This window comes from Cryptotermes secundus, unplaced genomic scaffold (assembly GCF_002891405.2).
Source record: "Cryptotermes secundus unplaced genomic scaffold, Csec_1.0 scaffold523, whole genome shotgun sequence".
Taxonomy (NCBI): Eukaryota; Metazoa; Arthropoda; class Insecta; order Blattodea; family Kalotermitidae; genus Cryptotermes; species Cryptotermes secundus.
Window position 1 is genome coordinate 145,115 of NW_019734360.1, and position 14,241 is coordinate 159,355.

At 39.7% G+C, this 14,241-nt stretch overlaps 1 protein-coding gene across 14 annotated transcripts in view; it reads right to left on the reverse strand.

The window, feature by feature from the left end:
- The window catches only part of LOC111868862 (MAP7 domain-containing protein 2), a 210,648-nt gene that overhangs the window by 22,859 nt on the left and 173,548 nt on the right, over positions 1-14,241 (reverse strand). For 10 of the 14 annotated variants that reach the window (XM_023859894.2, XM_023859896.2, XM_023859891.1 and 7 more), the window contains 3 exons: positions 13,762-14,040; positions 11,681-12,214; positions 1,746-1,952 (listed from right to left, as the gene is read on the reverse strand). In XM_023859894.2, the coding sequence (XP_023715662.1) occupies positions 1,746-1,952; positions 11,681-12,214; positions 13,762-14,040 (1,020 nt within the window). The remainder of the gene's footprint in view (positions 1-1,745; positions 1,953-11,680; positions 12,215-13,761; positions 14,041-14,241) is intronic. The other 4 variants (XM_023859900.2, XM_023859897.2, XM_023859901.2 and 1 more) reach the window with 4 other exon arrangements.

The window sequence follows — 14,241 nt, forward strand, 5'->3', positions numbered from 1 at the left end:
GCATATCACAATATTCCACGTGTGAAAACACAAGAGGCATTTCAGCAACTCATCACACAACTAATTTACCACCCATTCACGACCCCGCCGCAGTGTAATCTGTGTAGGCTCTGGTAGGTTGCGCATGAGATCACAGCTAGTGTGACATCACCACACTCAAGTACAAACAGATAACAGTCACAGCTGACTGTCCACAGTGCGTGGACCTGCAAGAAGACCACACTTTTCTCGGGCCATTATCTCCGTAACGGTTCAACTTTGGACATAGGTGTTTTGGGTTATATCGGCATACTTTAACATAAGGAACACCCTCCCGAAGTTTGGTCCATTCCTCCTGGGACACCCTGTATATAAAAAATATCAGTATGGTATGAAATGTTATACATATGGGCATGAAACATGGCCTCTCAAAAGATCTAAATTCCACACATTACAGAATTTAACACATTTTTCTTCATTGAGTTCCACAGTTTTCATCTCTTCTATGAACTGTAAAAGCCAAAGCTAGGAAATATATTTCCATTTATATTACTTGTTAGACAGGCTGACCTGTATTGAGGTTACTGCATTGCATCTGTATGAAATACTATATTTCTGGATTCTAGTTCCTTTCCATAATAAACCGTAATCCCTGATTTGTACTGAAATGTGCATCCCAGTATTCATCAGACAGGAACAGCAACAAGATTGCCATGAAGTGTACCCATGTATATATGCATATCATCATCTACGTATATTATTTCTTACTGAAAACCGTCACAACACATCAATAACACTTGTAAGCAGCTCTAGAAAATACCTTTGCTACATGTTTCGGCCTTCAACAAGGCCATCATCAGGCAAATACATTAAACCTTTCGTTATTCAATTGCATGTTAAATATAAATTATAATAAAAGTTAAAATATTAATTGATCAGTTACATAGTCAAAGTACAGTTAAAACTGTATATGCGATGGTACTTGGAAGTTCGTTTTTGCAATCATAATACATGTAATACTCATACGGACATATTATATACACAACTGCTGACATGGTGTTCAGAGGCCTGTTATGTTGTATATTATCACTTAATATTTGATGGGCGACTCCACTGTGTAAATGTCCAATTTGATGGAGGGCTAGATTACAACTCTTCTAGAGCTGCTTACAAGTGTTATTGATGTTGTGTTGTTACGGTTCTCGGTAAGAAATAATATATGATACACAACAGGTTGCATTCATTGAAAATTATCTACAAAGTTTGAACCTCTACTGATCCACACTGTACATCCATTCTGCTGGTCTTGCAGTACTACTGTTTGCAATATAAGTACAAGTAAAAGGTAAACTAAAGTCTTCACATTTAATTACACACAAAGTCATGAAGACATATGGGGGAATAGATGTATATGTCAACACTTCCTTAACTTTGGTATCAGATTAAGTGAGCAGCAGCTTCATGCCCCAGCCACTTTAGCCCAAGGAAAGACTTCCTGATACCCACTGGATAGAAGGTTAGGTGGGATCCAAAGCTGCTATGGATGATACAAAGAAGAGAAAAATATCTTGCTTCCATATCAGGAATTGAACCCTGATTTCTGCATAATACAGTCAGTAGTCTAGTTTCTATACTGCTACTCATAAACATATGTACAGCATAAAATAACACACAGAGAAAAGTAAAAATGTCAGATGTGTAATTCACAGCTCCTTCATAGGTTCCATGACCAGAGAAAAGAGTGAACAATAAGAAGAGCAGCTCACTGTGTCTGTGCGAGGTGCGGACTGTTTGACTATCAGGCTCTTGTGTTATGCCCGTCACTGCGATGCTGATGGGACGAGGCTTACGGGCTGCAGAGACTGGACGAGCACGGAGACTAACCCCAGAGTTGACGCTATTCATACTCTGCTGACTGAGTGCACTGAGAGGTCGTGAAGGGGGTGACGGTGTCACCTCACCAGAGCGTAAACCTAAGCGAAGCGTAAGCCATCCATAAGCAAGAAGCAAAAATTCTGCATATGTACACACCTACTATATTTAGCACTATATAACTGCCAGGAAGTGTATAGACTGCCTGAATTCTTCCCCAGTATAGTCTACATACTTGGAGCATCATTATAACTCCCCCCTCCTCAAGACATTCCGATGGTGTATATCAAACATGAATTAGACTGACTCATATTCTACATTTAGTCAAAATGAAACTTAAAACACATTAGCGATACTTGTGTACTACACTAATTCTAAAAATGTTCTAAACCTTCTAGAAACAGTCTGTTCTGGAGTCCACAGTCAGGTAAATACCAGTAATGTAGAAAGCCGTCTTCTGGGATGTGACGCTGTGCAGAAATTGTGTTAAGTGACGTTTCGGAGGTCTTCTACCTTATCTTCAGGGTAGAAGACCAGAAGATGGAGGCAATACGTTCCTCCGAAACGTCAGTTAACACAATTATTTCTACACAGCGCCACATCCCAGAAGACAGCTTTCTTCATAGTCACCACCGTGAAAACCTCAAATCTTACACCAGTAATGTACAACAGTGTGCAGCATACAACCAGTATCAGTCAACATGACACCTTTTCTAGACCACAATGTACAGGAAACAAATCCTCTTATTTACTTACTTATGGAGCTGAGCCCTTCTGGAGGAGCCGCCAATTCTGCAACTACTCAAGAATTTCCCAGCATTTTATGGAACCCAAAGGTTCATGACCGTGTTCACAAGAGCCCTCCAATGGTTCCTATCCTGAAGCAGATCAATCCAATCCATACCATCCCACCCTACTTCTCTAAGATCCATTTTAATATTGTTCACCTATCTATGCCTTGGTCTTCCCAGTGGTCTCTTTCCTTCGGTCTTTCCCACCAATATCCTACATGCATTCCTCATCTCCCCAGTCATGCTACGTGCCCTGCCCACCTCATCCTCCGTGACTTGATCATTCTAATTATACTTGGAGAAGAGTACAAGTTATGAAGCTAAAATCCTCTACTACAGAGTAAACAGCAGCACAATGTAGATCACTGATCTTACCCCACAGCGCATTTTACTTTATCAAATGATTTTAAAATTTAATAACATATCAGTAAATAATGTAGAGACAGCACTGTCTACATGCCTATGGTACATCACGTGAATAAGGCCATCAATGAGGAACAAAGAAGAGTGGAGGGTGCATAGCCAAAAATGTAACACGTGTGACTGAGCTATGAAGTTTTCAAGATGGTGAAAATTAAGACATGTCTTCTGGCTTTTAACATTACATAGTTTTATAGATGGTTACCGGCAATTCTGAGGAACCTGCTGCTTCCATTTTTATGGCAGAAGTGCATCAAGTTGTGATGCATGTGTGTTAAACATAAGGTAAAATCGTCCCTGTGCTTAACTAACTAAGCACTACGTCATGAAGACTTATGGCTGAGTGGATGTATAGACCCATGTTTTCCTGACCTCGGCACTAGCTGGAGGTGAGTGGTCAGCTTCATGTCCCCACCTCTTTACTCCAGTACCCACTGAATAGGAACCCAGAGACGGTTTGGACAAGATGGAGAAGTGAAAATTCTTGACCCTACCAGGACTCGAACTCCGACCACTCGGTTGTCCAGCCCATAGCCAGTCATTATACAGACTGTGCTATCCCGGCTCTTGATGCATGTACGTTACACAAGGAAAATGGCCTTTGGAAATGGGGAACAGGAAAAACTTTATGAGCAACTTTCACGGAACGCCCTTATAAAGGCCAAGTCAGATGGAAGTGCATGCTTTGTCATTAGAAACAGACTTCTTTTCTTCTTCAAGGTCTGAATGAGGGTCTTCCATTATTTTCTACGGGGGAAACCATCTTTCTTCTTCATGCTACTAGGATGGAGCTCAGTCTGTCGGTTCCCTAAATATCTGGTCATGCTTTTTCTGAAAGTCAAGGCAGAAGCTTCCTCCAGAACATAAGCAACCACTTACACAATTAAATGGTATCATATTCTGGACCATAATCTTACAAACTGTGGAGTGTGTACACTGAGCAGCTTCAGTCAGTCAGTCAAGTGACAGCATGTCATTGAATGGCCATCTGAAGAAGTACAAAAACTTCAACACCTTGTCCCCTATTTCCCAGACAATTACATACATATATAGGGCCACTCACTAAGGTGGGCACAAAATTCTCTATTTTACACAGAACCCAACAGTTTATTACCAGGTTCACAAGAGCACATATTCTAAGCCAGCTGAACCCACTTCATACTTTCACACCCTGTATATTTTAAGACACATTTAAATATCATCCTTATATCTACTCGTATGCCTAGATTTCTTATGCTATAACTTCCCTTGTAGTTTAGAGAGTAAATAAAATTTTGAATGCATTTTCTATATCCCCTCTGCCTCATCCTTCTCAATTTAATAACAATAATAATACAGTATTTAGTAAAAAATGACTTCTTCAAAGAAAGTGTGTTATGACACCATCACCTCTGTAAATGCATTACAACTTTCCATCCAAATGGAGGAATGCCTCCAGTTCCCCACACCAGAATATCTTCCCTCATAAAGTTGAAAGTATGTATCAGATGCAGGTACATAAAGCAAGCACAGAAGCCATAGAGATAGGCAGAGAAGTGTAGGAGAAACAGTGATGGAATCCTCTCCCACTATCACCATTTTGCCAAGGGCCAAGAAATGTGCAACAGATAGTCAGATCAACTCTTCAGGATTTGAAGCTTTCATCAATGAAGTCTTCTAGGGTGACAAGGCATGTCAGAATGGAGTTGGTGCCCAACACTTCCTGTCACCATCATGGCTTGATGTGTTGATCAGTTCACTGTATTTATACACACAGTCCCAGAGCCTGGTGTCCTGCCTGTGTGTGGACCGCTTGGGGCGGTATGACGGTGTCTGCTGGGCAGTCATCACACCTTTGTTCCACTCTTTTATGCTGGCATTACTTCAACGGAGTAACACACCAGAAATGACTTCAAGAAAACACCATATTCCTGTTGGAACTGCCAATAATGTAACCTGACCTGGTTCATTAAGAGGTTTGTGTTTGATCATGGTGCCCTTGAAGTTTGTATGGGACCTTGCCTTGATGCTAAGTCGAGGAATATCAGCAGTCAGCATTCTGGACTGTTAATATTACTGTCCTGCAGACTCTGCCCCATTCTTCCGAAGCGGTCAGTATTTGAACAGGGAACTAGACTCTAAGGGCAACTACATCTGTACATCTAGACATCTCTGAAATGGATACCAACTCTATTTTGGCAACGGCAGATCACTCAAGGAGACACCATGGAATACTAATACTCTTTCTATCCAGTCAAACAGTCATACCTCTTCCTCTATGATTTTTATGAATATCACTATATACACAGGAATTTGAGACTGATAATCACATGATTTGGTTTGAGTTTCTCATGAAGGTGACCACTGAAGAGTTGTGGGCACCACACCCCAGAAGATAGCACTTTTCTTGATAATTGTAACATTTGCTGCAGTACATTATTAGAAAAATACTTACTCAGTACTGTTAATTAGCCATTAAAAGATGAGTTACCTTTCATTAATAGCATAAAAGATACCACTAATATTCTTTATAATGATACACACATATATATATATTAAACAGGTACTTACATTTGATGATGATGATGATAAATAATACTCATTGTCATGCAATCGAAAGCAGTTTATTTTGCAAAGAAGTAAGTACAGCAGAAATCACTCATCACACTGAGTTTGCATTCCAAATACAGACTCTCTTGGGAGGAAAAGTCAATATTCTGGGAGGTCATAGTGTCTGTCATTCTGAACAAAACATGTGTATGTACATGTGTCCTATTCTGAACAATTTCCAAGACAGAGCTATTTGACTGTACAGTTCCAAAATTGTTGATAAGAAAGAGATATTACATACTGTTTCTAATATGGGTATTTATTGTTCAAGTGACAAAGTTGGTACAGTTTACCTAGTATAATATATTTCCAAAAATTCCACTGCCAACATCACTGCATTTTGCAACTTGTGTGAGGACATGCCGTGTTGCTGGTCTGAGTGCAACCAAACTACTATAAGGTGAAACAGTTTTATCTCGGAAACCATTTTGAATAGGACATGCATATATATTTTTTCGTTTAGAATGACCAATATTATGACCTCCCAAAATACTGATCTTTCTTTCTGGGACACTCTGTATAGGCACCACAAACAAAATATTGGGTCTGACTGAAATGAAATTTTCACTAGAATCTGATATTTGATTAAAACTTAAAAACAGCTGCAAGGAACACATGCAAAACTTCAATTGGGTCTCACTACAGATTTTAGCACTAACTAATGTGATAGCTGTTCCCATGTGTAATCATGCAACTAAGTTCTGTGACTTCCATAGTTTCAGTCTCTACTTTCCACTCATAAACACACTTGTACGTTGCCATCCATGTCAGCTGTTTCGGATTCAGAGTTTATATTGTTTTAAACAATAAATTCATTATTTTTTAGTCAACATGTCCCCTTCACCCATTCAAAACCCAAAATATCAAGTCATTTAACTCGATGTTGTGTAGCTTTGGTGGGGGGGTATTCCTTTATTCCGATGTATACAATTAATCCTCACGCCCTCTGGACCTAGCAAAACATTTTGGTATCAGAGGTTTATTTATATATAACATATTGGCACATACAGACCGATTCATAGGTAATGAGCACGAAACAAAAAATGAGACAATGGCCACTGCCATGCAGCAAGATCATGAACACGCAAATGTACTGGAGCTGTTGCTAGGCAGTAGTCCATGAAGAACAATGGAATTGGTTTTTTCTATGAATCTACTCTGAGGGTGTATCACTTGATCCACCACGCCGAGGTAGTTTAGTACAGTAAAGCGGAGCAAATTGGTTGGTGAGTGAATGAGTTAAGAGGACTGCTGTGCTGAAGCTGGTAGCTAAGGCAGGGTCAGTTTGGGAACCCAGAGGAGGTCATTACCAGATGACAGGTGACAACACAGCAGACTGAGAAGACTTGGTTCATGATGTAGTAAACTGCAGAACGTGTGAATTAGCGATAGCGCTATAGTTACTTGTAGTTACATTCTGTAAGTGTTCAATAAGGCCGGTCACAGCAGCCACGGAGTCTAAGGCATGAACTGTCTACATTTGCTTGGACACTGGGATTGTGGGTTTGAATCAGATTCAGGACATGGATGTTTGGTGTGTGTATGTGTTTATTCCATGTTTGTGTTGTCCTGTGTTTGGGCAGTGGTCTTGTGATGGACTGATCACTCATCCAAGGAGTCCTACTGTCTGTGAAAAATGATTACGGAACTCAATAAAAGGCCTGGGCCCTGAATGGGCTGAAAGAGTCATTGCAAAAGAAAGAGAGAGAGAGAAATCCAATTACCAATCCAAACCATGTCTACAGTCACTCATACACATGATAATATCGATGGCCATAATGACAACAAAGAACATGGTGAAAACTACATCATGTGTTATGAAAATATGTGCAAAATATTGGATATAGTCACCACCTGTGCTGGTAATTAAGCCATTCATAAGCAACACAGAACACTACACTTAGTAATGAAACCTGTTCATTTCTTCCCAACGCTAAGTGCTAACTGAATATCATGCTTACATGCAAAGTAACAAATAAAAATAAAAGCCATGCATCTATTGTTAAGTTAAGCACAGGGAGAATTTATATAGACATCTTGTAACATGCTATGAAAGTATGTGGTATATGCATTACAAACTTCAAAAGAAAACTATTCAGCAGATGCCCTAATATCAATGTTCTAACCTCCATTCCCAAACTGAGTTACCAGTACACTTACATAAACTCATAAGAACTGTTTGATTATGCATGCTATATATCAAAATGTGTATTATAAGAGATTTTAATTTAAATACTACTAAAAACAATACTGCTATAACCTACTGAATGTCTTACAGCTCTCTGAACCAGACATGTTACTTTCCTTAGATACATACTCTCTTCAAGATTTAAGGGTGTGAGGTCTTCATAGCAGTAATTATGAAGAGTAGAAGTACAATCTTTAGTACTGTAATGTTGTGTAGTCTAGTAGAAGTCCACTGGCATTCCTCAGAGAGAGCAATGGTCTTCTATCAAACTACACAATGTTACATTCCTGAATCTAGTGCTCTTCATGAGATCTGAAGTTCTCACTGAGGTGAGTATTAAGATTAACCTTAAGGAATATTACACTGTGCAGTATGCCAGATACATACTCAACGTTTCAAGAAACTTGCTGCCTCCAAACAGGGTGGGAATAGAGATCAGAGAACATGGAGATGGACACACCAGGTTCCTACCTGCAGAACAACATGGTCTCAAATCCTTGAAGGCCTAAATCTTCTTTCCTGGTTCTGTCCTCTACAAAACACATGAAAGATGTGACCCACAAGTGGGTAGAAAAGCTAAATGCTGAGGCTATAGTTAAACCTTGCTCAAACTGATCTGAGATACAGTAATGCCAGTGTTATTAATATTTTCTATGAGTAATTCTACGAGTACTTTCTTCTGTTTTTAACAATTTACATTCTGTGAGACCTGAGGTTCTCAGAGCACTGACTGTGAAGACTACCATCTTTTGGGATGTGATGTTGTGTAGTCTGGAATACTGCCTCCGACATTTCAAAGCAACCTGCTGTCTCCATCTTTACCAGCAGAAAAGGAACCCAAGCATGGAAGAAATGGTGCATATGGGGGAGAGGAAGAACTGGGATTGGTGCCCTCAGTGAACCTACAGGAGTGAAGAGAACAGCGGAAAGAATGTCTTGCCCTTCAAAGAGTTACTTTCTTTCTTAACATATGTATATTTCTGCGCTAGAAAAACAACATTTATGATATCATCAAAAGCAGCTTCAACAAATACAGGCACACCAATAAACACACAATCTAAGTCCAAACACATGCTTCTCCTTAGGAGTTAATGAACACTGCACACACATCTATTTCTCCAATGCTAAAATTATAAGCTGCAGTGTCACCACTACGAACACACACAAAGAGTCCCTCTACTACTGGCAACAAACGCCATGAAAACTACCAGATGCACTGCTGAACAGTGCTAAACTCTGAACTGTAGATGTATTCACTTATAACAGCAGCACATCTAAAACTGTTACAGAAAATTTTTATCCAAAAACTTCAGTCAGCTTTATATAGTTTGACAAATCTGATATCAACAACAAAAATATACACTTCTATAATCAAGTATTTCCAAAGGAATGACTTCTGCGCATGTCATGCCAGTATGTGATCTGCTATCAGCACCCAAACCACTGGAACGATTATATTAAAATTCAACATGAGAGACCTTCCCTAAAATGAGACAAGAAATTCCAGTTTTGTGTGCTATATTCATCAAAATAAAGCCTGATTACTATAAGGCCATAAATGGACATTTCCATGTATCCCATAATTGTGAAATCGGATATGACAAATTTACATTAAAAGTTCGTGGGCCAGTTTTTTATGCAACCAAGTGACTACTATGATGCCCCCATAAACAAGGTCTTACATTTCATTTGAAGTGTAGGATTGATAAAGAGTTAATCAAATAAGGGAAGCGCAATAGATCAATGAAGGTCACAGTGCAAGGGCCTGATCATTATGGCCCACCCCTTGTGCATTTATTCATTCATACAACAAAAGCTGTCAGGCAGTTATGATTTTCAGCCGTTAACTAACTCCTTGGCCTGTAGTCCGCAAGTGAACTACACCGACCGAGTGACCGCCACTTGTCAGCGAAGTTAGTGCCAACATGCTTCCACAGATTATGCTGATATTTGATATGGGGCACTTTCACTAATTTGTACTTAATTATTGATATCTGGGAAAAGGGAGAAAGATAAATAAAGAAAAAGTAAGGCTATCCCTGTAACAGACCATGGAGGCCCACAGGGTTGGGAGGTGTTGAGGCTCTCACACTTTCTAAACAATTGCCTCCCAGATGGCAGTGAGGTTGTCAGCCTCATGCACCAGCTGCCCTTTACCCTCAGGAAGATTCCTGGTACTCATTTCTGTTAGAGGCTGAGTCTACTCAAGGGCTATAGTGTGGCTGGAAGGATTAGGTCAATTGAATAATCCAATGACATCATCAGGAATTGAACCCGTGACCTTCTGGCTTGTAGCATAATGCCCCAACCAACTATGCTACAACATGCCCATTAATATTTGTAAGCAAACTTAAAATTCAAGACTACCACTAGCAATACTGTGTGCTGCAGTATTGTGCATAATGTTCCCAATCTTGTTTAATCTGTATGCATACACTATGGATATGTACATTTATAAAGAAGTCACTGCTCTGTAAAACTTGCTTCATCTACTGCCAAACATTTAAACTTAAAGTGAAACAAACTGAATACACATTTGTGGAAGTAAGTTCCAACAGGATAATATAGAGATTCTTTAAAATAACACTATATTTCTCAATGAAAATATCCACTACTGACAAAGTTTCTGAATATGTAATGAATGTGAAAAAACTGTAGCCATTGTCTGGCCAAGCGTTTTTAGTTCAGCTGGTGAGCAGGGATTACATTCAAAAGCTTTCGCAGATATTTCCACACAGATGATTAGAATTTTATTACCAAAAATTTTCTTGCAATTTCCTATGGCATGGAGAAATCCGCAACTGTTGTTTCAAAAACACTTTATCCACAGCACAGCATATTTAACTTAAAAATGCAGTGTTTTTGAGCAAAGATTCCCAGAAAAACCTTCAACGCTTCCTCTAGTGCATCAAGTAAGAGACTACAATAGTGAAAAGAGGAACACTGCCTGTGATTGAACCATGTTTATTAATTTTGATGATTTTGCAACAAATCAGTCGTCTGCTAGAAATTGTCACTTTTACTCAAGATATATTACTTACTGATCAGCTACCGATGGCAGACAATATTCACCTTTGGCTACTAAAGGAACTCTTTGTATGTCTGACCACAGATATTCTTTGCTACCATAACACTTTGATTTAGAACACCTTTCATGCTTCATTCAGTCAGGGTTCAATCTGTTTAAACGGCTGTTTTCTCAAACTGCTAGTCATAGAAAGAACTGAACTAGGATAACATTAATAAAGGTAAAAGTTAAAAATAGTAATGTTGTCCCTATGCTTAACTATTAAGCACTAAGCTATGAAGATGTATGGGGGAGTGGATGTATAGAACCACACTTTCTTGAACTTGGCACTAGTTAGGGGTGAGTGGTCAGCTTCACCCCAGGAGAAACAGGCCCCAGTACCCATTGGATAGAAGGCTGGGTGTGTCACAGAGCTGGCATGGAAGACATGGAGTAACGAAAATTCTTGCCCCCACCAGAACTTGAGAACTCGACTCCTTGGACGTCCAGCCTGTAGCCAGTCGCTATATTGACTGTGATATCCTAGTTCTGTAGGATAACATTAATGAGAGGAAAAAGTAACATATGAATATGTATTAAGCCGGTGGAAGAGAATACTGTCATATGGGATCAACCTCATTACCACATGTAAGATCAACACAACTTTGTGGATTTAAAGGATCAATGAGATACACACTAATATTCAATTTTCAGATTCTGACATGTTTACAGAAAGCACAGAGTTGAAAATAATTAAAAAAAAATAATCCTGAAATGTTACTGTCAGTTTTGAAACAAAATGAACCCTGACATCCATGCTAAGAGCACACTTACCTTGTAGCTGACCAGCACTACTAGTCACACTGCGATGAGCCATTTCACGAGCCCTCTGACGCAGCCTTTCTGCCCGTGTGGGTCGGGGTGGCGGAACAGGGTACCCCTGTCCACTCCCTGTCAACTGGGACATGCTGCGTGAAGCATCTGATCTGCAAAGCTGAGACCCACGCTGAGAATGTTTACTACCTGCGAGGTGACTCATGCTACAGGACATGCTCTTGGCAGTGGCGGGGGAGGATCTCAATGTGGATGGGTCACGAGTCTTTTCATGCAATGAGGCCAGCTCTGCAGCTGGACGTCGGCGCGGCTGGGAAAGCTGGTCCAGGCGGGACATGGAGTAAGCCCTACCTGGGGTTCTGCTAAATGGACGATGTCCTTGCAGATAGACAGAAGAGGGTCTGGAACTAGAGGTGGGGGTCAGATCCCGGGGAGAAGGAATTGTGGGCATCAGGTCTGTCTTCCTCCTGTTGACGCGCTGTTGTGCAGACACAACTACTGCTGTTTCAGGCGCAGTTACATCTCCGTCTTCTCCTGAGTAAATAAATTAAAGTATCACATTACCAATCTTTTCTGTTAAACATGTGACGTCCTTTACATGCTGAAATTTTATTTTTCGTGTGACTTTTTTCAAATACATGTGATGACTTAAGTTTCTTTCATATGAAACTGACTTGTACTCATTCACATAAATGGGCTACACATAAAACTTATAGATATAGTCATATCTTTGTTACTGATGCCAATAATCATGCAACATAAACTCAGTCAATGCAAGATCTATACACAACAAATTAATATGCATACAAATGTCAGCAGTAAGCGAAACATTCTCAACATCATGGCTAAACAAAGATTCAGGTTAAACATGACAATAAAATATTATGTTTCTGGACATCATTCAGCGACCTGTTTATAATTCAAAACACAATATTGTGGAGATAGAGCTACTCCGTCTCCAGAGATATGGACTAGCTCCATCAACTGGTGCAACTCAATAGGTTTTAATTGAAGCCGGTGACAGACTCCAGTCTCTCCGAGACGTTGTGTTTTGAAATATAAACAGGACGGTGTTTTAGATAAAAACAGGACAATGGGTAATGGCCAGATACATAATATTGGTATCGATGTAACGTCATCACAAACTTTTAGACCTTATAAACAAAATAATATTCAACTGACACATTTTCCATCATCTGGTTCTTTGTTAATACCATCTTCTAGAAGCTCTACTTCCACCATCAGGTAAAAGTATGGAACCTACTCTAATGGGCCCATGTCCGCTGCATCCAATGAACAAAATAGAGCGGGTTTCATACTTTCACCTGATGATGGAAGTAGTTCTGTAACCCTGTGCTTTTTGTAGGATTTGAATTTCCCAAAGCACTGATCATAAAGAGTTCTACCTTCTGAGGTGTAGCCATATAGTCTGTTCAAAGTCAAGTCAAGTCAAGTCAAGTCAAGTCAAGTCAAGGTAGCTCTGCTTGTTACCTCCTTCATGCTGATTTCTTGCTTGGCTTATTCTTTGACCCCGATGATGAAGACATGTTCCCCTGAAATTACAGTAGACTTCCAATGGACTACATGTCAATATACTGCAGAAGACAGAACTCTTCATTGTGCTGCTTAGCCACCATCATGACGATGGAAATTTTCCAATAGAGTTATGTATCAGTTTAATAATACACCTTCATCACACGTCTTCAGACATATCTAACGTACTATAAATCTGCTTCAAGGCAGATCTGAACGTGAAACAACACACAAGCAACAGCAGCATATTCAGCCATCATTATCTGAACATGCTAGATAAGCTCATCAGTTCAAAACCAAGAAAGAAGCTAAGATTGAAAATATATGAATGCAAGGGAGTCACTCACATATCACGTGAACATCACTAACAATTAACTGGAAATTAGTTTATTTCTCATTGGTTAATTCAAGTCAGTAACAAGAGCAAGACCTGAATGATTGCTACCATACAAAATGTAGTTTCCAACCATGCAGAGAGGGTTTCAGGACAATGAATGCCTAAAAGAAAACTAGAAGAGCACTGACCAGGGTTCTAAGTGTCAACTCACCACCAGGCAAGCTCCCAAATCCAGGCAAAATACTGGAAATATGGACAGATCGGTTCGAGGGCGTGTGGGGGGCACTCAAAATGTTACGATCACGCCCATCTAAGTTCAAATTCAACTTGGTAGCAACCTCAACTTGAGGGTCAGTTTTACCCAGGGTTGTCTGTGGCTCTGAGCCAGGGGCACATGAAAGGCTTTTAGCCCTCTGAATGGGTTTACAGGTAGGCTCAGGAGTTGAATTCCAGTGGAATACTTCGTACATAGAAGAAGACATTTTCATATCTGTAAATAAAATGGGGAATATGTCCCTGCATTAATCATAACAGACTTACTCAGGAGCCACTATAATCTAATTACAGAATTGTTCCTCAAATTTAGTGACAAAATCATATTATTAAATTATTTTCTTAATTAAAACGAAATTCACAATATGGCCAGCTTAAGCTAATGCATATAAAGAATAAACAGAAATGTTCTGCTTCT